The following is a 22,257-nucleotide window of genomic DNA, read 5'->3' as shown; positions in this document are numbered from 1 at the left end:
CCAAGTAAGTGACTGGGCAAGTGACCACATAAGTGGGGGAGTGACCATATGAGTGAGTGACAAAGTCAGTGACCACTGTCACCACAGTAGAGGTTGGCTGAAGTTGGTTTTTTGTGGTTCCCAACTTCGATGTGCGAATGTGAGCCGATCTCCCCTTTGAAAAGTCTTGCCACAAAAAACAATAGGACTACAACAATGCAATCATTACACTTCTCATAGTTAGAAAAATTGATGGCAGATGGCAGCACTACACACAAACATTACACAGAAACAAACTTCACATAGGTTCACAACACATACACACTGAGTCCAACATGCAACAATTTGTTAAAAGTTCAGCAGATGAATGTGAACGAGGTGCATGCATGGATTAGTAGTAGTGTGTTATTGACCGTATGAGTGAGTGATTATATGAATGATCAAGTTAGTGACCATATAGGTGATCACACTTAGTTGGTCACATACTGCCACTCCCTCATCCACCCACTCATTCACTCATAATATGGTCACTTGACCCTTCAATTGGCCACTTGTACAGTGACATGCATTTACTTGGTCACTCACCCAATCATTTGATCACTCACACAATCTGGGCAGGAGAAATGTCAGGGGCAAAATCTCTGTGAACCAAACAAATAGGTTCTCTCTATATTCATTCTTTCGTAACAAAATATGTTTTGGAACTTTATGAACATAGTATATTCCTAAAATAGTTTGGAATAGAAACAAAGACGACACAGCACAAATACAAACCAGAATTTATTAACTTGTGCCCAGGGAGGGGGAGAGAGAGAGGGGAAAGGAATGACATATGTACAATGCTTGCACAGCTTGCATTATAATCACATTTTAGTCCTCATCAGAGGAATCTCCTTTCTGATCACTTATTTTCTGAAAGAAAAGCAAAAAAAAAACAAATATTCAGTATCTCATATAAACAATTTAAGCAATTTATTTTACAGAAGTTTATTGTAACACAAAATGCAGAATCAAATTATTTTTATATTGAACTATTCATTTAACAGAGACAAGAAGTTGCATATTTTATATTAAAAATTTGAGTACAATTCCATAGTTGAACACATTATATTTTTAAATGAGTTTTAATATCAAGTCATTACATTACTTTAAAAATTTAAGAAAAGGCAGATGACAGCTCAAAAATTAGGATGCAATACATCAGGAATACATGTACTAGAGATGTTCTCTGAAAGCCTAGGTGGAGAGACTAGGGGAGGCGTGATGATGTCTCAAAAAATATTGAAGCAAGCATCATTTAGGGAAGGTACATAATACCAAAAGGAATGAAAATTACACAGCAATCAATGACCGATATTTGCCACCATAGGCAGTGCTGTTACTCAGCACAATATAGTGGAAATTTTCTCGTTTTTTCATTTGAGAAGTCATCATATGAAGACGATTGTTATGCATTTCGATATATGTGGAGTTTGAAGACATACGCCTAGTGTATGGAATAGCCAAGGGAAATGGATGAGCAACAAACTGAATTCATCGAAAATACTTTCCATAGATACATTCAGTTCAGTTTTTTGGTGTCCATGCATCAAAATTTTAGATTTTGGGACATTCTGAAGTATTTAGACTCTATTCATATGCTTTTCACATAGCAACTATCACTCAAAATCCTCCCTTCAGCCTAACAATGAGCAGCACTCCCTAATGGCTTATGGTGACATTTTGAGAGCCATGGATTCCTATAAAAAAAAAATTCTTATTCCTTTTTATTCTTATTTATATTTCAACTGTGTGTGTACACCCTAAACGTTTTTACCAATATTTTTGAGACACCCTGTATACATGTGAATATATTGGATAAGTCTATCTTCTTTTAATTGGCACTGAAGGAGGGGGGGGGGGTGAGAAGAAGTTCAATTTCTTCAGCTCAGAGATACGGAAATAATAGACATAAACATGTTATTTAAATACTTACCAATTTCAATAGATCAATAAATTTATATGTATCTTCACCGGAAGTAATATCAACAATATCTCTTGGCATGCCATATTGACTGAATGGGCTTGGCTGGATCCCTCGGTTCTGGTTAACACATCTATACTCTGGAAGCTATTGGGTTAGGAAAAAGAAAAAATACTTCCGTATAAGTTTTCTTTCTTTTTGATTTCCAATGTGATTGCATGTAGTTTTACAAAAAAAGAAAACCTATTTGTTACTTGTTAAAATTTTCTATGCTTAATATATTACAGGCATAATCAGTCATATGCAGTGAAACTGCCCAAAGACAGCCACTAATGGAGCAAAGAGAATGTGGCCATTATTAGGTTCCCTTTGTTAAAAGGTTTGGTATTTCTAAAAAGAATAAAAATTTTTAATATCGTGCAAAATTATAAAAATAAAACCACTGAGGTGAAAACCATTAATGTAGGGAAGAGCCTGTGCTTATTCTTGTGTTTGCAGGGTTGTAGGAAAAAAAATGAAATAATTTTAAGGGCTATTTTGCTTATAGTATGCATAATTTCTCTTTCATTTTTGTGTCTGAAAGTGGGCGTTATTCCGAAATCCTTGTTAGGAGGTTAACTTTAATATTAATTGAATAGGATGCTCTGTCCCAAGAATATATGGTCATTGTTAAGAGCAGACATCTTCAAACCGTTGCTTGCAAGCACTACAGTGCTCCTTGAAGCAACCAGAGCGCTCAATGCTCATGTCTGATTTCATGCTCGCAAGTACTTGACCAACGTTCCAATTAAGCACTGTGCGCAAATTGCATTCAAAGATTGAAATCACTCTGATTTCACGCATCCGCATGTCAAACTTGCCATAGGAGTGCTCTTTTTTTGATGATGGGTATAGGCAGTGCTTGAAATTAGAAAAAGTTTAAGACATCTGGTTCAGAGGTTACCATTTTTTGGAGGTGACAGTTATGGTGAGGTTTCACTATATATGTAACTTTGATTAAGGAACTTGTTTGATTCAAATTTTCATAAAATAACTGGGAAAGAAATTCCAAATGATTATTTAAGAAAAATAATTTAAATTTCTCACATATATAAGAAATATATATGCTCTGTTCAAGCACAGAACTACATCACAAACACTATTTTGCATAATTTAAAAAAATCAAAACATGCCAAACTTGTTGCCAATGTTACTTTGAATCACTTGAAAAAAAATATATCACTGATTGCTTTCATGGCCAGTGTCAAGATTAGAAGCTTCCAGACCAAAGAGCCATGGTCCAAGAGAATTGAAAGCAAAGCACATCTGTGGTGAATTGAAATGTTTGATTCACCACGACCATCGCTATGATCAAAGTCATAACACATTTTAAGTAAATTATTGTCAATCAATTGTAATTAGATTGCTATACTCTACATAAAGAGTATATGTTTTTTCCTCGGCTGATAAAAGGGAATTATCTAAAAAATTGTGAGAATGGAAGTTTGCTCACATGGGCTCCTTTCCGATAATCCTCAGATGGACAGGGTACATTTTTACTCTGAAGGGGTCAGGTAGTCCAAGTTCCTGGAAACTTTGTGATGTAAGGCCCATTCACCATGCTGATTGGCTGAAAGCCCCGCCCCAGGAGTACTATCTTGCGAGTTTTGCATCTCTTGATGGGATTCATGATGAGTATTTCAAAGTGCTAAGATGTAAAACTAATATTTTGAACAGGACAGTGATGCCTTTCATTATGTTGTGTGCACCTTTGTTTTTATATTGTGAGTTTTTATACTATTTCACATCAACGGCACTAGGTGCAGAGCAAATATGGGGTACATTTTCCTTTATATAATTTTATTATATCATTATGTAACCAAGGAGTCTAATAATTTTTTTCATAATACACATGTCCTCGTCATTAAGTAATTATAAAGTTTAAATTGTAATTGTCAAAAGAAAAAGAAACACAATCTTTATGTACAATATAGCAATCCAAAATGAATTACAATTGGCAATTTATGTAAAATGTGTTATGACTTTGATCATAACACCATGGCTTTTGAGCATAAAGTCGATATCACTGGTTTTTCAACAATTCCAATAACATTCTATATGAAACTCACACAGCCGTTTCCAGCAGTCATCTTTTCACTCATCAGTTCACTCCAGTCGAAGAGTAGAGAATCTGTCACCTCACCAAAGGGATTGAAATCAAGTAAAACAACATCCTAGAGGGAGAGAATATTAACAAGTCTCAACCACAGCTACTTATTATTTCATGCAGTCAATGCTAGCTAAAACTATCAACTGAATACCAAACGTTTGCTTAACTAAGCTACATATTTTGGATCAAATGTATTATTTTCTCTCATCAAAATGGCTACACTTCATGTTTTAGTTTGAATTAAAATATAAATTTTAAACACACAGGATAAAAACATTAACAAAATGCTTCCATGACTTCATTTGACCGCAGGAAATGGCCTAACTTATATTTATCAGGATGTGTGCCCCCCCCCCCCCACCACATGAATGAAATTTACCCTACCTTTTGCATGCCATTTTGAAACTTGAATTTTAAAATTATCAATCTTAATTATTAAAGGTCAATTATCAAAGTATCAATCTTAAATTGAAAATGGTTAATAAAATCGATTTATAAAAAAAGACAGCTACATCATAGAAGCCAATTTTGGGGAATGAGAATTAGAGATTTTCGTGTGATGAGCCCAGTTCCATACAAAAACTGTACACAGTCAAATGTATAAAAGATTTTTGAAAGCGAAGCAAGGATTTTTTACCCCTTCAGAAAACATGACATTGCAGATTTGAATGAAATCCTCATCATTGCTCAACAGTGGAGTGAGTTAAATTACCTGTTATTATGGCACACTCAAACTCCAGATAAGGGCTGCAAGAAATCATTGCGCCTGGAAAAATACCTGATTTGGAGAGAGGCCGAACTGATGCAGACCATTTTGGGGGGGGGGAAGCATAGGCAACCAATATTTTTTAATAAACTCATGGTGAATAATTTTTTTACGAAAATAAAGAGATGTTTTCAATTATGGCCGAAATTAGAGATATAAGAATTTTTCAGACATCTAGGAGATAGAATTAAAATTTGGCAACATCCCAGAAAATACAGGAGACATGACAGTTAAGCTACATGCAACTATTACACACGTTTGTTTCAGAAAATTAGAACATTCCAGAAATTTACGAGTGCAGTTCATGAAATGCGCAAGTTATAGAGCTGAAATTTACAGTTTTATTGCAATTTGCATTTCCATCTTCTAAGAGATTCTTCTTGAAAATATCAGTGGCAAAAAATTTGCATAAAGTAGATGTGTTAAAATGCCTGAAATTACCTTTTCTCTCTTTGTTTGAAAAAAAATTAGAACACTTACCAAAAGATTAAAAAAAAAAATTAGAACATTTGACTTAAAATAGATTACACAAATATTTTCACACTAATGTACATCAACTTGATTGAATAAGTGTTCTTATTTTCTGGTTATGTACTTAAACTTGGAACAGTTCAATCTTGGCATCACAAGTAGAAAAATGGCACATTTCTGCAAATGTAAAATTATGTGAACGTTTGCTTGGAGAGTATGAGAAAACATGTGCTGATGTCATACGAATACTGTGGCCATCTTCAGCCTTATCACAGATTTTATGCATAAAGACGCTGAATTGGTAAGTCTCTGGCACAGGTCTGGATTGGACCTCAACTATGTAGAACCTATAACAGCTGGTATGTAATTGATAAGCTTTATTTTTAGCATGACTCCACTATCTCTTGAATGGACCAGCATCTGGTACAATAGAGTGGTTTCATGATGTCTGATATATCATAAAACCACTGAAGTATTAATAATGTTTGATGAACATTGCCAAATAATTGATCCAATCTATATTTTCCATCTTCAACAGTCAGCTGCTGGAACCAAAAAATGGAGACCAATGAATCAGAAGACTTCCCTGAATGCAGGTGTACATTAGACATTCTATCTTTCAATTCCAGAAGTTGAAGACTGGTATAGAGATGGCAATAAATTCTCATTTTGGCATTCATTTCATAAATCTTGGCTTTCACTTCAGCATTTCGTGTACAGCTCTCGTAAATTTCTGAGACATTCATATTTTTTGAAACATTTATATTTACAATTACAGAAAAAGAGTTATAGAAATCTCACCCTTTTGCGATAAACATCAAACACATCTGTAAAGAAAAATAAATAAATCAAACTTCCTACATGAACACTACTGACTTTATTCCATCGTGTATTGCATATCTTAAAGCTGATAATATAGGTAATGAACAAAAAAAAATTTCTTGAAGTTCACATAAAAAATAGATATTGTGGGTGAGATCTAACATGAATTTTTCAAATACGATACATTTTTGTGTTTCCATGAACGATTCAGAAGCATGAATATTTTTTGTTCACATACAATTCCCTTATTTGAATTTACATAAAAATCATTGTTGTAATTCTAATTGAATTTGCATTTACTGCTTTTTCTTATATATAAAATACCACAAAAAATTTAAAAATACAGTAGACACTTGTAATAATGACTCCGTTACAACAAGTGATACGACAGATACCAAATATTTTTCTAGTCTCACCACGCTATTTTTTATCCAATATAACGACTGGTAAGTATCATTCAATCCATTATAAGGACCAAACTCTACTTAGTCCCGCTTTCACTTTTTTTTGCAAAGAAATGAACAAAATTCATCATTGAGTGTGTTAGACCTCGACGTTTGATGTTTAGAGAGAAGAAAGGGTATGAAACAGATGGTTCAAAGATATAAAGTGTTGGTGTACTTCTATGCACTTTCATTTCCAAAGAAGTTGACGCCATTACTAGTACCTAACTAGTGTCATTTTATTATAAATTTTATTGTGAAATTACTTACAATTATTTTTAGGTATAATTTTACTTAATTTCTCAATGGGAGAATAGACAGACTAGGGAACTTATTATTTTGCTGCATGTAGTAAAAAATAAATGTTGGTATAGAAGCCATACAGTATTTTTGTAAGTACAATGTACATACTGTGTGTATGATGTATTAAATTTTCTTTTCCCAGTCAGATACATTTTCATTGCAACATTATATCAAAATATAATATTTTTTTCATTCTAATAATATACATAATATTTACCGGAAAAACTTTGACTTTTTGAAAACACTTGATATCACAACCTCTCACTATAACATCTATTTTCCATGGAACAAAGGGGATTGTCATAACAAGCGTTGACTGAATAAAAGTTTAGTCTCTATTTCTTGCAAAGTTTTTATCTCACCTGACTTTAAGGGAAAAAAACTGTTTGAAGGAATCATTTAACACTCATTAAAAAACATTTTCAATAGTACTCACAACTGGAACTTGGAAATCTAGACTGTATGTGCTCATGAAAAAATGAGACTATATCAGAAACTATTTCATGCTGATGCCTTACATTGTACTCCGAGTATACAGATGCATCCCTTTGAGAAATAGCTGTTAAATAGAAAATGAAAATAGAATAGTTTTACATTCATTAAATTTCTTGACTCTGTGATAAATAAACAAACTTCAGACCCACTCAAGCTATCACTACTACAGTTTTATTTCATGAAAGATGAGTTCTAACAGAACTGCTATATGCATTGCGAAAAAAAGTATGTAAAAACTTACCAATCAGACAATCATTCTTGACAAAGCAACGGAATTCGGTGTCAGGGTTAATCTCTAACCACTGCCTTAAAACAAGGTAATAAGGCATCTCTTGGTATGCCGGACAACTGGCTTCATCTACATTATCATCGTAATCTATGCACAGCAAGAACCTGAAAAAAATTAATGTATTAAATAGAGATGCGAGGTGAGAATATTCTCCTGGATGTAAAAATTGAAGAATGATTGAGATTTTCATTATTCAAAAGAAAAATGAATAAAGGTCTAATTTTGTTTATATTATGAAATATATGTATACAATATAACATTTATACAAAATTTTTGGCACAATCACCTCATGATGACAAGTTTTAGTTCAAGGATAGTCTCAGAATCTGAGATTTTTAAAACCTTTGAGGATTAGGCAAATTCTTTTTAAAATTAGACAAATTTTCAGAAATAAGTTCAAAGCAAAAAAATTAAACCAAAGTTGATTGACAAAGAAAGCTATTCTTATAGTCACCTTCATTCTAAAATGATACAGAATTGTTATTTTCTTCAATGTGCATACACTTAAATTTTGTATCACTCGAATTTCTTTGCAAGTTGTGCAATTCTCTCAGCCATGTTAGTTTCATTTTCTTGCATTTAAAGTTCAATATTGTGGGTTACAAACTCAATTTTCCCCATCTTCTTGACAGAATATTCTTGAGCCTATTCTTTGGACGGACTACTGCTATAAATTACTGAAGAATATTCTTATTGAAAACAATAAAGATTATTCTCAAGTTGTTTATATAATAATCCTTCCAAAGAATATTCTCAAATAATCTCTCTTCAATGAGAATATTCAAGTTATTTATAGAGATTATTTATTATAATACATATTAAAAATATTCTCATAATGATTATTCTCAAGAATTTTAAATCTCTAGCTATTCATGTTTTATCATCACTGAGATATCCGCTAATCAGATAAAAAATTTTATGTTTCAACTAAGGTGGATGCACACACACACAAACTGCTATTCTTTCTCTTAGCATGAATTTGACATAGATAATATGAACTCAGTAGAACCACATTACAATGTGGACCCTATCATGCAACACATGCCCCTTATAACAGACAGTTTAAAAAAATTTAGTTATAGCTGCTGATTTTTATGACAAGTTTTACATTTCTAAGCAAGCAATTAAGTATCAACGACTTGCAAGCTGTTTCCGGGTTATTAGGCCATGGTCTAGGAGATTTTCTTCCTGACGTTTCGCCCACATCTGTGGCAGGCATCATCTGAGGTTAATTCGACGTAAGTCTCCGCGGCAAGCGAGAAAGGCTGTCATCGACTTGTTCTCTATATGCATTTCTGAGACTTGATCGGCTGCAGAAGAACCGCATTGGTTGGCTTGTGTGGATGTGTTTTGCGCCGATTGGCTGCAAGTGGTGTCTGGCGACGATTGGCTGTCGAGGTCATTAAGTATCAATCATTGCGTTGGATATGCCGAACACATGGATTAACAAGGATGCACTGCATGAATCATACTGTTTGTCAGCCAGAAAAATTATGATTAATGCAGTGCAGACATACATTGTATTATATTTTATCATGAATATGTAGTTTTTAGTTTTTATAATTGCATTTTTAATTGGGTTGATATATTTTAGAAATACAGTCAAATCCCATTATAACGAACTCCAAGAGACCACAGAAATCACTTTGTTATAACAAAATTTCATTACAAAGGAATGGCAGGTTTTTGCATTGTTTCTATGTAAACTTATCTGTAGAATCAGAAAAGTGTTAAAACGAGATTTTTGCAATAACGGTAGTTATTAAAATGGGATTCAAGTGCATATAATATCCATATTTGTTATATGCATAATTTTCTCAGCCACATCATCTGGCATTTTACCTTTTGTGGTCTTGTACATCTTTTTCAATTCAACCTAAGTGAAAGGCTGTTCTTATTTTATAATACTTTTATTATATTTAATTTAATAAATACTTTTTATAGCTAAATATCAACTTATACTACCAACCTTACAAAAATTATTTGTTATAAATGCAACTTTCATTAAAACGGGCAACCTTTAGGCCCCCATATTAGTCTGTTATAAACTTTTTGACAAATGCTTGTAAGCCCTTGAATGAACTGCTAATGGGGGTATAGGTAGGACTTTCTCGACAAAAAATATTCACAGATATTAATTTTCATGATTTGTGCTGGTGATTGTTGAACAAATACATGGAATACTCAAGGGCTATTCAAACTTTCGTTGCCTGGTTTTCTGTGATTTTGTTTCCCCTAACCACAATATACACTGCACAGTTGAGATTTTCATTTCTTATTACAGCTGCCGAGCAACTAGCGCCATCTACCTCAGGCAACTAATACTAAAAACTGTTAGATTTCTTCATTCTTTTGCTGCAAATTGCATTTCATTTCACCTTTTTGTATTTTTAGTATTAATGTTTAGAATAATAAAGATCTTTCTCGGACACCCTGCATATCTTAACCTTGAAAAATTTTCAGCTATTCGAAATCACCATCAAGTTTTTTAAATAAGAATAATCAACTAATAAACCATATATTTATCAAAAAACAACTATGACTAGAATTATAGAAATTTAAGAAAAGTAAACTCACGGTTGTGTTATATCATGCATGATGAAATCTGAACTTTTCAGAAGTAAATAAATATCGGATACCGATGTGCAGCATAAGCAGTTGTTTAGAGCTATCCATGAGGCATCGCGAGGACTGCTCCAATTCAGTTTTGGAAAAACTTTCCCTCCAAGCTCCTTGATTGAATCTTGTATTTTTTGATCAAATTCATCAAATTTGGGTGCCTACAAGCAAATCGAAAGACTTTAATTTACACACTTAACAAATTATAGTGGCTACTATGAATAAACATACAAGTGTGGTGGTATGTGTGCATATACAGTACATGTGACTGTATATACACATACAGTCAAACTCTGATATAATGCCATAATTTATTTAATGAAATTATGGCACTATAACGAGTTTGGCATTATACTGAATCCTGGTTTAACATGTGCAGAGCCTAGAAATAGAAATATGTTCATTGAAAATTTTGTGCACTTAAGCAGGTTCGGTGTGACATGGGTAGGGGCACTATAACAAAATTCGACTGTACATTTTGTTCAAACTTTCAAAATATTTTCATGAATATATTAAAGACAGTGTCATAATAAATGATATAGAAAGGACTAAGGATGATTAAAAAAATTTACTTCGGAAGTAGCTCCATCAGCTTCGACAGCATCCCAATTTTCCTGTTGAAAAAAATGAAAAGCAGAATTAGACATTCATCCAAATTTGACAAATCAAAATAAGACTAAACTAAGTAACTAATAATAGTAAATGCAGAGGATTAATGTCAAAGTAGGGCTGGATGAACATGGAAAAAACTTTAGGTTTTGGCAATGGCAGCTTGTTATAGAAAATTCTGGGGTGGGGAGTTGTTTCCCATTTCATTACGATACAAGTGATCTATTTTTTTCACTAGTGAGATTATTTCTTGCATTATCTGTACATCTATGTTGTACGAAAATAATAATACTCAGTCAATGCAACATTTTTGTGCAGCCTAACTGATATATTTTAACCTTGAAAATCATCATTCAAGGTTCAGCAGGAGCTATCAGTAATAATTTATTGGCTGAAATTGTAGAAACTTATACTCTTTCAAAATATCATATATTCTAATTTAACCCCTTTTTCAAGATCACAGGCAAAATATTTTGTCCAAATGGCAGTGAAATAAATTCAATCCAGTTCCCCATGTTTTATTTCCTCTCTTCATCATTGCAAAGTTTCATTGTGACCTGAAGTTGTTTGTTCCTTCCCTGTTCTTTCTATAACCCTATTAGTGATTTCCCCCCCCTCCCCACACAGGTGATTTATCATTCTACTATATACGTGTAAAAGTGAAAGAGAACACGTAGGGCAAGGGTGAAAAGAGAAATCTACACTGTATACTCTATCATCTATTTATTATACCGTTTTCCATTTCATAGGCAGAGATAGACTCGGAAGTATGGGGGGGGGGGGGAGGGGGTCACAGTAATTATTTCTGGGGGGCATGATGATGTCAATTCATATATACATTAGATCAGTCAACTTCACCTTTGACACTGGGGCCCGTATCTCCCATATGTTCATTTTGCTAATTATTATTTTTTAAATCCCCTTATTCCTTTTTCTAATGTGTGGCTAGGTTAGGAAAAGGTTAACACATTTATCACGATAAAAACATCAAATATACATCATCCAAATTTATAGCAAAAAACCTGTATGTGAAGGAGTTGAGAGATAGATGACAGCATTAACCCTAGAATACTAACTAAAAAAAATAAAAACTATATATTAACTTCTCGTGGGACATGTTCTAAATTTTCCTATAGCAGCACACTCAGACCTAATATAGTAGTCCTCAATCCATGGGCCAAGCACGTGGACAGGCAATAACTCTACGTTTTTGAGAAATATGTCATTTTCTGGAATTTCTGAACTCTACTCATAATATATAAAGGTTGATGAAATGAAAACAGTGGTTATAATTTGGGTTACTTTTTGTATGAGTGTGGCAACATTTTTATATAGAGGCAGAGTAAAGGTAAGGGAGTCAACCCCTACTAAGGAACAGACGTGAACTAAGTAGTCATACAGAAGCATGTGATATGTGCTGGCGGTCAGCCAACATTATCGTCCCATGGACAATCAGTCATTTTTTCACCTGCATCTGCACAATGTTTGAGAGTAAAGAATAATGTGGTGTTATTCCACTTTTAGTGGCAGAAGGAGTAGAAGTTCACAAAGTGCATCGGCAAATGAAAGAAGTGTACAGAAAACATGCACTGTCATTGAATCATGTGCAGGATTGGCACAAGAGTTTCCACTATGCACTCACTTTCCTGTAAAGGAGTTTCTCTGTAATGATGGCACGAACAGAACCGAAACTCACTCCTTGCTGATGTCCCTTATGGGCCATTGTCTGTTTAAGCTGATAATCTGGTCAACTCATTTCACCAAAACATCTGTGCTGACGACCTTGACACCAGGTAGCACACCATAATTCACAGATTCCCATCCATTGGGGACAGGCTTGTGCCAGTCTTGCACATGAGTAAATGACAGTTTGTGCTCTCTGTAAGTTGCCCTCATTCCTTGATGCACTTTGCGAACTCCAATTCCTTCTGCAACTAAAGATAAAGAATAACACCATAATGCTGCTCTTTATTCATATTTTGCTGATGAAAAAACAACCGATTACCTGCCAAACAATTTTGTTGGATGACTGCCAGCACATATCATGTGCTACCAAGCAATAACCTAAGGGCAAGTCCATTCCCAAGTAGGTGTTGCCTTCCTTAACCTTTATATAAAAATGTCTCCACACTCATACAAAATTAAACTAAATTATAACCATTGTTCAGTTTTAATTCGCCCCACCTTTATATTCTATGGAAAATTCATACAATAATATAGCTAATAACTTGAAATAGGAATTATAGTCAATATTTACCTCATCATCACTGCTCACACTTTCATCATCTCGTACATGTCTTGTGAATTGAAAACTGTAAAGTTATCACAGCATTAGTTTTCTTTTTTGAAATACACCTACATGAAAATATGTCACAAGATATGGGAAAGAAAAAAAAAACAACTTAATTTATACATAGTTTTCGTTTTTGAAATTTTAAATTTTTGCTTGTGACATGGTCTGTGGTTCAATAGGTGATTTCATTTCACATCACATCTATGCATTTTTCTGATACAGTAACCACAGACAAACCTGACTTTATTGATCTTTTTAATCAAACAAGTTCTTTGCTAAATGGCTAGTGAGGGAACCAGAGAATTAATGTACATACATTCAGTGTTCACCAATAGACATCTAGATGGGGGATTCACAGTGGCATATTTATGGGGGGGGGGGGGAGAAGATATTTACAGCAAGCTATAGCCCAAGGCAGCAAGTTCAGAGAAGTGTCAAATTTAGAGAATGAGTGGCCAAAAAAAACAAAACAATGGAAGGGTGGCAAAATTTGTATAACCCTCAATAAATCCACCTCTGCCTAGACAGCTAGGAACTGGGTCAATGAGTGACCAAAAGAGTGACCTATTGCAAGTATGTGAGTGAGTAAAAGAATGACTTAGAGCATGAGCAAGTATGCGAACCCCCTAAAAAATGACCTAGTGGGCGTGCAAGCATGTGAATGACCTAGAGCACACACAGCCATCTTCAACCTATCAGTCATGAGTACCATGGTGCTCTTTGAAGCATCAAGAATGCTCGATGATGGTGTTCGATTTAATGCTCAAGAGCACTTGATACACGCTTCAATTAAACACCCTGTAAAAATTTGCATTCAGGGATTACAATTATGCAGATTTCAAGCATAAGTATGTCAAAGTTGCCATAAGCGGTGCTCCTCGTTTGATGATGGGCATTGGCAGTGCCAATAACTTGAGAAAGGTTGAGAACCCCATGACCTACTTTACTTTGTACAGCATGTGTAGGGTAACTGACACGAGCCTAACAGGACCTAAATGATAAAAAGAGTGACCCATAAAGCAAGAAACCATGTAAGTTCAAGCTATAAATTAACTATTGAAGGGCTCACAAAAAGTCTGGCTGCAGAGCCCGCCAAAGATTCTAGCCTAGAGGCGCTGCTCTAGTGTAACACCGCGAGACGCAGACGGTGTTACAGTTTCTGGCGCCTCGACAGTCTTTTGAAATAATGACATGAAGGGAACCGGTGAGTTCCGAGAAGAAATTCTTCTGAGGAACCACTGGTACAATCGAGCCTATATAAGGTGAGACGCTGCTAAAAACGGGGTCTTTTTCCATGTAGTCGTGAAGGAGGTGATAAGTCGAGGTGAGAGGAGAACGAAAGAGATTATCTCTGGTGATGAATATGGACAATCAGGATTGAGATGGGTCCGAAAGATTTGGTGGTGAGTGCCGTATAAATATATTCTCGGAATTATCTCTCTCAGTAAATAATTTAAGTTTTATTTTTATGCAGATAATTAATCACTTAACATTCGGCCTGTCAAGTTCATGTATTTGCGATGGCATTATATCATGTTGGATAAGGATCTCCTCTTTGAATAGCTCTTATTTTAATTGTTAATTGAATAAATTAATTTGTTATTATTAACCCCTTTGTGTGAATTCTATTAATTTTCAATGGTCATTTTCTTTGTTGGCGGACGTCAAAACATAATGAAAAAATAGTCCTTAATCGTAAATTTAATTGTTTCCTTGTTTTAGTGCCCCTTCCCCAGTCAACTCCATCACACTAGGATGTGGGGCCATGTTAGAGACACTGGTGTACTCGCAGGAGTGGGGGGGGGGGGGAAGGCCAGGCAAGTTTTAATGCAGTGTGGCAAATTTTGAGGAAAGAGTAATCAAGAAAATTAGACTAGCATGAAAAAAAAAATTGCAAAATTTGGGTAACCCACAGGTGGCAAAACTATAGCCTAAATGTGCCTCTGGCAATTCATGCATTAAAATTCAACTTCTCAAAATTATGTTCCGGAGTTAAAAAATAATCCATAACAAATCCTCCTAAATTTTAAGTAATTTTTTTCAACAGTTATTTCTTACTGATATAAAAAATATCCCTCATTTGCAAAAACAACCCTTAAAATTTCGAGGAGTGAAAGGAGGTAGTGGAGTGATTTCACTCCTCTACACAATTATTTTTCAAGATAACACTGCAATACATTAACAAATTTAAGTATGTATAATATACTATATATAAATAAATCAAATGACATATCACCAAATATTAAACATTGTTACCTTTCAGGAAGGATGATACCATCTGTTAATAGGTACTGCACGAATCCTTTGGGCAAGGGCAGTATAACACTGAAAAGAAAAAGTTATATTACAATAAATTGTAAAAAATTCACATATGCACATATGAATACATAGGCACAACAGTATCCTGTTATTTTGTCATGCAGCTGATAGCTGAGCTAATATTTACTTGATAAAGCAGTTGTGGTCAGGGTCGCCTTAAGAGCACATGGGCCCCCCAGGCCAATTCTAGAAAATTTCAATCGTTTCTCATTTTTTGTGAGGTGAGTTCCTTGAATTTAAGATGGTACTGGTTTTAATAGGTAAATATCAAAAGGCATTGGCTAAGCTCAGCTAAAGAAAATTACAGAAGTTCTGCCATGAAAATGTTACATCAATGAAGAGAAGAAAATTTTGCTATCCACACAGGGCCACAACTGGAAACAAAAAGTACCCTCAGAGCAACCATATAATCAACTGAAATATGCCGAAAACTATGGAAAAGTTATACACAAAAAATTAGTTAACGTGAAATATGCAGTTGGTAAAGGGTTGAAAACACTAGTAAATATGCACATTCTGTTTGTCAGGGTTCCCAATTTTGACACTGACCACATTTATGGAAACTCCCCCCCACTTCCTTATAGTTCTAAACAAACCTAGTGCCCTTATACTCATTCAGTGCCGGGAACCAGCCCCTTCCCCCCGCACTCTGCTAGTTGCAGCTCTGCATCCACAAGAAGTAAAGAAAGTTACAATTAAACAAGGCTTAAAATTAGAGAAAATACAATTTCTGTTTTTATTCATTGCATTTGCGAGGACTTCTCAAACAGTGATGTCCATATGGCTTCCCTTCCCAAAAGGGTGGGGCTGACAGACTAAGATTACCATAATTTTTTTTTTATAAATGATTTTTTTCAATGCACTATAGAAGGTAATGTAAAAAGTCTGACTTTGAGGCCCGTCAAAGATCCAAAGGAGACCATGGTGATGCTCTCACGATAGAGCTATTAAATAACGTTTGTAATATCATTTTTCTGCTCATAGAGGTAGGCAAGCCCACATTAGCTTGAATAATCTGAGGCTAAACTGTGCATGCAATGCTTGAATACACAACATGTTATAGCATGTTTGAGCATTTCAGAAAAATTTCTTACATCCAAGAAGTACAACAAACAAGAACAGATGCACATATTTACAGGAAGGAGGGGAGTCTAAGGAAGCTATTGTTCAAGGCAGCAAGTTTGGGATGGGGCGGAAAATTTGAGAAATGTATTGTCAATTGGTAGAATGGGAAAAGGGCAGCAGAAATTTGTATACACCATAGGCGGCAAAACCATAAATCTACCTCTGCCAGCGAGCAAGGGGTTAGGTTCAGTGAGCAACCAAAACAATAACCTAGAAAAGTGTGAGGGATCGAAAGAGTGAAGTAAAGCATGTGCACAACCAAAAGAGTGACCTAGAGAGAAAAGAACCAGTTAGGGGGAGGGGGGCCATCTCAAGAGCATCGTGGGTCCCCAGGCCAAGTGATTTTTCTGAGGCCCTATTTGACAAATTCTTGAAAATTTCAACCAACTCCTATTTTTGTGAGGCTCTTTCTTCTCTTGAGGCCCAAGTAAGCCCATGCATTAAGACAGCACTGCTAGGTCAGTGAGTGACCAAACAGTGCAAGCATGCGAGGAGGATGTAGCTGCACATTAAATGAACACAGTACAATGTACTGTGTTCTGTCTCAGAACACGAGACCTGATCAAGTATGTGACCTGATTAGCGAGTGACAAAAAGAGTGACCAAGAGAGTGTGGGACCAAGTCAGTAAGCACTCTAAAGAGTGTCCTAAGGAGTGTTACAGCATGTGACAAGAAGACCTACGTAGAGACAAAGGTATATGTATCTAGGGCCTCAACTAGATGCTTGGTCAGCCAGGGTAAGCACGTATTTTGGTGCCTTCTTATAATGCTGGTTGAAGAGGTAAGGTTTAGTAAGAAGTGTCCCCCTCTGGCCTAGCGCACAAGCCCTACCTGCCTCCCCAGTTAAGGCATGTATGTATCTACAGGGAGGGGGGGGGGTAAATAGGCTATGGCCCAGGGTGACAAGCTCAGAGGTTAATCAAATTTGAGGAATAAGTGGTCAAGAAAATTTGACTAAAATTAGAGAAGAGCTGCAAAATTACATAGTCCGAAATGGTAGAACCATTTATCCATTGCCTAGAGAGCATGATCAGGAAGCAACCAAAAGAGTGAGACTAGAGTTTTTACAAGCATGTGAGTGTAAAAAAACAGTGACCTACAAAGCAAGGGACTGGGTAGATGAGCAACAAAAAGGGTGCCATAGAGAACATTCAAGTATGAGAGTGATCAAAAGAATAGCCAAGAGAGAGTTCGAGCAACCAAAAGAGTGACCTGGAGCACCTCTCAATGGCGAATGGTAAAAATGATGAGCGAGGAACCTGGTCAGTGAGTGATCAGAACAGTGTACAAGCATGTGGATGATCAAAAGTGGGACCACGTTAGCGAGCGACCAAGAATTTGTGAGCATGTGAGTGAACGAAAGAGAGCCATAGGGGAAACACATAATAGCCATTGCTACTAAACTATTCAGAGAACAATTCAAACACTGTATTTGATCAATAGAAATGAATAATAATAATTGAACGATGAGAAGCATATAAACAAACAAAAAAATTGGGACACAATGATCTCCACATGACCTTACTGGTTATCATAAAATCATGACCCGATTGCCCCCCCCCCCCCAAATAATATTGGATCAAACTGAAAAATAGATCAAGAAAGTGGCAATTTACCTGCGGGGCGTAACCTTTCGAAACCTGTGGTACCAATTGTGGAAACTGCATTTTACCACATCTTTAACCTCCATAATGCACAAAAATGAAAGGTCAACTCACATCAACAACTGGTCGGAAAGACCTTTAAAACGAAGCGTGCTGCGAACTTAAGCAATTTAAATCTACCGACTTCGACAACGTGGATACAGCACGCGAACGATGATTCGCCTGTGGCTATGACGTCATTAGTCCACTTATTTTTGACATTTGACCATAGGTTCATCTTTTGCTGCCATCTATCGAAGAGTTTAAGAAATTCATTACTGGATCACAGAGAGGCAAAATAAGACTTGTGCCAGCATCTACTATTCACAAAGCAAACTAAAAACTACATAATAGTGTCATTTCAATGCCATAGATAGCAGCAAATTCAGAATTTTCTTACCGCTAGTTAAAGCCGTCCGAATTTGCATATGTAAATAAATATGGTGGCTCATCTGTTGAACTTGCAGTTTCTCGACAATGGTACTGATAAAGGCTACCATTGCCATACACACACACACAGATGCCAAATAATATATAAATATTTTTTTATGCACATTACTGATGTAATATGCACATTATTGATGTAAATATGGTCGGTCTTGACTTACTGTAGTTTCTCCAGAAAGCTGTACGACTTTGACCAATTGAACTTTATAGTGTGAAAAATATTTCTCTTAGGAAGAGTTCACTGCTATCTGATTTTCAAAGCTTATACTTTTTAATGAGTTTTATTCTATTTTGTAAGCATTAGATAGCAGCACCTGTTTAATAATCAGATTCCTTTTAACAATGATACTTTCCCAGCCTGTCCATAGATGGCACAAGTCTCTGTGTTTAGAAGCTAAATTAATATTGAAGGACCGAGTGAAAAGAAATTGGTGCAGGCACAGGCCCCAGAACTTATGGAATGAGGCTATTTAAGTCCGCCCCAATAAATTTTACAGAGGGGCTGAGTCCCTCCAATAATTTCTGATAAAAAAATGCAATGCACCCTTCTCCTCTTGCAAAGCCACAACTAGATACTTTGTCAATCAGGACAAATTGGAAGTTTGGCGCCCCTTGCATGTAGAAGCAGTTAAAGACTGAATTCCACAATCCATTCTGGTCCACAGCGTCTGGGGCACCTGCCCCTCCCTAGTTGCAGCGCTACTCTCCTGCATACGAGCTTGGGTCTTGTATATATATATATATATATATATAAGACAACCAGAAACTTTCAGTCCCACAAATGTTTTCCTTCGGGGTCTCTCGGTGCAGGGTGCCAAAATTTGGTGACATCAAATTTAAGCAGCATATACTTATTCAAGAGTGACAAATTGAACATTGTGAAACCTATGGGGGAATCATGGAAACAACCTCTTAAATTAAACATCTAAAAGGTTGGGGCTGATAGGGCTCCAGCTCGAGAACAATTCTTGACATTTTCTATACAATAAATTCACTGCAGAGGGTTTAGCCAAACGTCCCAGCCTAATGCCCTGCAGCAAGTTGTTGGGTGGGGAGGGTCTCATCATATGCTTTCTTTGCTCGAGAAAGATTTTCATAAACCTAAATGCCTATACACTTGAGTCAGACATGATCTAAAAATTATTGAGAATCTTTCTTTGCCTCTATACAAAAGATTTTCAATTTCCCCATAAGTTATTTTATGTCATCATGCCCTTCTGGCCTCAGCAAAGATAATTGGGGGAGGGGCAATGATCCCTCCAAACATCAAAGATGACCTTCACTCATCTTTGATGTTCGGAGGGATCATTATGTCAACAAATATGAAATGCACACATTGGCATCAACATTGTGCTTCCCACTCAGAGTGAATCCCATTATCAATTTTTACACCATAAATTCACTATAGAGCCCAGACAAGATCCCAGCCTGTGGCTTCAAGGGTGAAAGGATGTTAAGGGAGCTGGGAGCCATCTCTACGATCACAGACCTCTGGGCTGAGCAATGCCATGGGGGCCTCCTACAAGCCCGACACAAAACAAATTGAATTGCAAAGTCATCATTGGCCTGTCATGTGCTAAGTGACCTCCGCTTGAGTCCATGCCTCAAGATGGCCCTCATAATATAGCAGTTTTCTTCATTCGAAGTCACAAAAAAAGGAAAAACACCATGTCCCTCTTATTGAAATCTCAATTATTGGAGCAACCAGAGCCATAACTGAAAATGGAAGCTTTCTTGATCTTCCGGCACCAATATCAATTTTTTCACTCTTCCCCCATCCTTGTAATTTTGAAAAAAAGTAAACCCAGCGCCGTTCTTGGTCCAGCACTTGGGGCAACAAACCCTCTTTCTTATGCACAGAAACACACACTACCCAAACTGTTCCAAAAGAATACACCAAAAAAAAAACAACAAAAAAACAATTGTCTGTGGGCATGCTTCCGATACGAATATAGAATTTTGAATCAACCTCAATTACATAGCTATAAGTTACAGTCAAAGCCTGAGGTCTAGCCAGTTTGTGCATTGGCCAACCATTTCATTTACTGGTCAAGAGGTGTGGTGGTAGGATGCTCATCCACAGGCCTGTAGCCAGAAATTTTGTTTGGGGGCGGGGAATAAAATGATAGAACAATGGATTTGGTCATTTTCACTCATTTCAGCAGTGGGGGGGGGGGGAAGACAAGACAACCATCCCTCCCCAATTCATGGCCATCTTAAGAGCATCATGGGCCCCCGGGCGAAGTGATTTTTCTGGGGCCCTACCCAGAAAATTCTCGAAAAATTCTACTACTTGTCATTTTTCTGAGGTGCCCGGGTGGGCCCCATGTGTTAAGATGGCACTGTCCTGTCCCTCCTCTCACTACTGCCTTGCTCGTCTACCACTGTGGAGGTTGCCCTCCGGTCCCAGAGAAGGATATAGATATTTTCCCTAATGAGCTTAAGGTTACCACCTATAGATGGGACCTTTACTTTCAAACCAACTAGTTAACGGCAGTAAATTGCATATAGCGATATGGCTGGAGTTGGTGTATAGTGAAAAGAAGTAGTGGTTTTTTTTTATACTTTGGCCAACCATTTTGCAAAGTGGCTGGAGATCCCTGGAAGAAATTTGATGTGCTGATGTAAGACGATCCAGTAGACAGCACATCTATCACTTCTAGTTTGATGGTGGCATGTACATGGTAACAAAATAAAAATTACCACATAATGTGATGACAATATTGTGTTTGTCTACTGCTTTTCAGAAGAGGTTGACTTTGGCTGGTCGCTTCATGGCATTTTGCAAACTAGCTAGCCAAAGTCTGAAATCAAGAAAAGATCAGACATTGGCTACTTTACTGCACACCAACTCTGGTCATATTGCCATTCGGCAATTCCCAACTACTGCAATGGGGTGGAAAATAAAGGCGCCATCTATCAGTGGTCTCCCCCAGGCTCTGTAGGTAAAGAAAGTGTTTATCAGGCATTAGCTGGTCAATTTACAAAGAAATTGAACAATACCCGAAATGTCAGGCCAATTCGCAAACTGGCCTATTTCAGGCTTTCGTTGTAACATATATGAGGGTGGATCAAATAAAAACGGAACAATCATGATAATTTGGGTTGTTTTTGTATAAGTGTGGCAAAACTTTGTGTAGAGGTAGAGCAGAAGTTAAGGAAGGAAACCCCTACCGCAAACTGGAGTTGCCCAAGGCAGTCACGTAGAATTATGTGATATATTCTGGAGGTCAGCAGACAGTATCATCTAATAGACAATTGGTGGTTTTTTTCATCTGCATCTGAGGAATGTTTGCAAGTAAAGAGGAGCAATGGGGTGTTATTAATTTTTTAATGGCAGAAGAGGAGTTTGAGTTCAAGTAGTACATTGGCGAATGAAGGCTTGTTCAGGGTACTGTGAACATGGGCTGTCATTGACTTGTTTGCGAGATTGGCACAAGTGTTTCCGCAAGGGATGGGAATCTCTGTGAATGAAACATTCAGTGGATGCAGATGAAAAAAAAACAACCTAATGCCTGTTG

At 36.3% G+C, this 22,257-nt stretch overlaps 1 protein-coding gene across 1 annotated transcript; it reads right to left on the bottom strand.

Moving 5' to 3' along the window:
* Positions 1-746: 746 nt before the first annotated feature.
* Positions 747-18,422, bottom strand: LOC149078752 (translation initiation factor eIF2 assembly protein-like). The gene is made up of 11 exons (XM_089240851.1): positions 18,263-18,422; positions 15,458-15,526; positions 13,166-13,220; positions 10,872-10,913; positions 10,258-10,460; positions 7,633-7,784; positions 7,333-7,455; positions 6,130-6,155; positions 4,051-4,155; positions 1,955-2,089; positions 747-891 (listed from the first exon to the last, which is right to left on the bottom strand). Exons 1-11 carry the CDS (start codon positions 18,334-18,336, stop codon positions 850-852), a joined length of 1,026 nt encoding a protein of 341 aa, XP_089096977.1. The 5' UTR covers positions 18,337-18,422; the 3' UTR covers positions 747-849.
* Positions 18,423-22,257: the final 3,835 nt, after the last annotated feature.

Source organism: Pholcus phalangioides, unplaced genomic scaffold, assembly GCF_987345545.1.
Source record: "Pholcus phalangioides strain wild (caught in Gottingen) unplaced genomic scaffold, Ppha-v1.0 ptg000013l_1, whole genome shotgun sequence".
Taxonomy (NCBI): Eukaryota; Metazoa; Arthropoda; class Arachnida; order Araneae; family Pholcidae; genus Pholcus; species Pholcus phalangioides.
Note: the sequence above shows the minus strand (reverse complement) of the source record. Positions and strands in the feature narration are given on the sequence as shown.

Excerpts from the sequence above, each read along its gene's own strand:
- LOC149078752 (XM_089240851.1), bottom strand. The coding sequence starts at position 18,336 with ATGGAGGTTAAAGATGTGGTAAAATGCAGTTTCCACAATTGGTACCAC. Across the intron at positions 10,461-10,871 it reads CTGATGGAGCTACTTCCGAA|GCACCCAAATTTGATGAATT; the intron begins GTAAATTTTTTT and ends ATTTGCTTGTAG. Across the intron at positions 2,090-4,050 it reads TGACTGCTGGAAACGGCTGT|CTTCCAGAGTATAGATGTGT; the intron begins GTGAGTTTCATA and ends CTAACCCAATAG.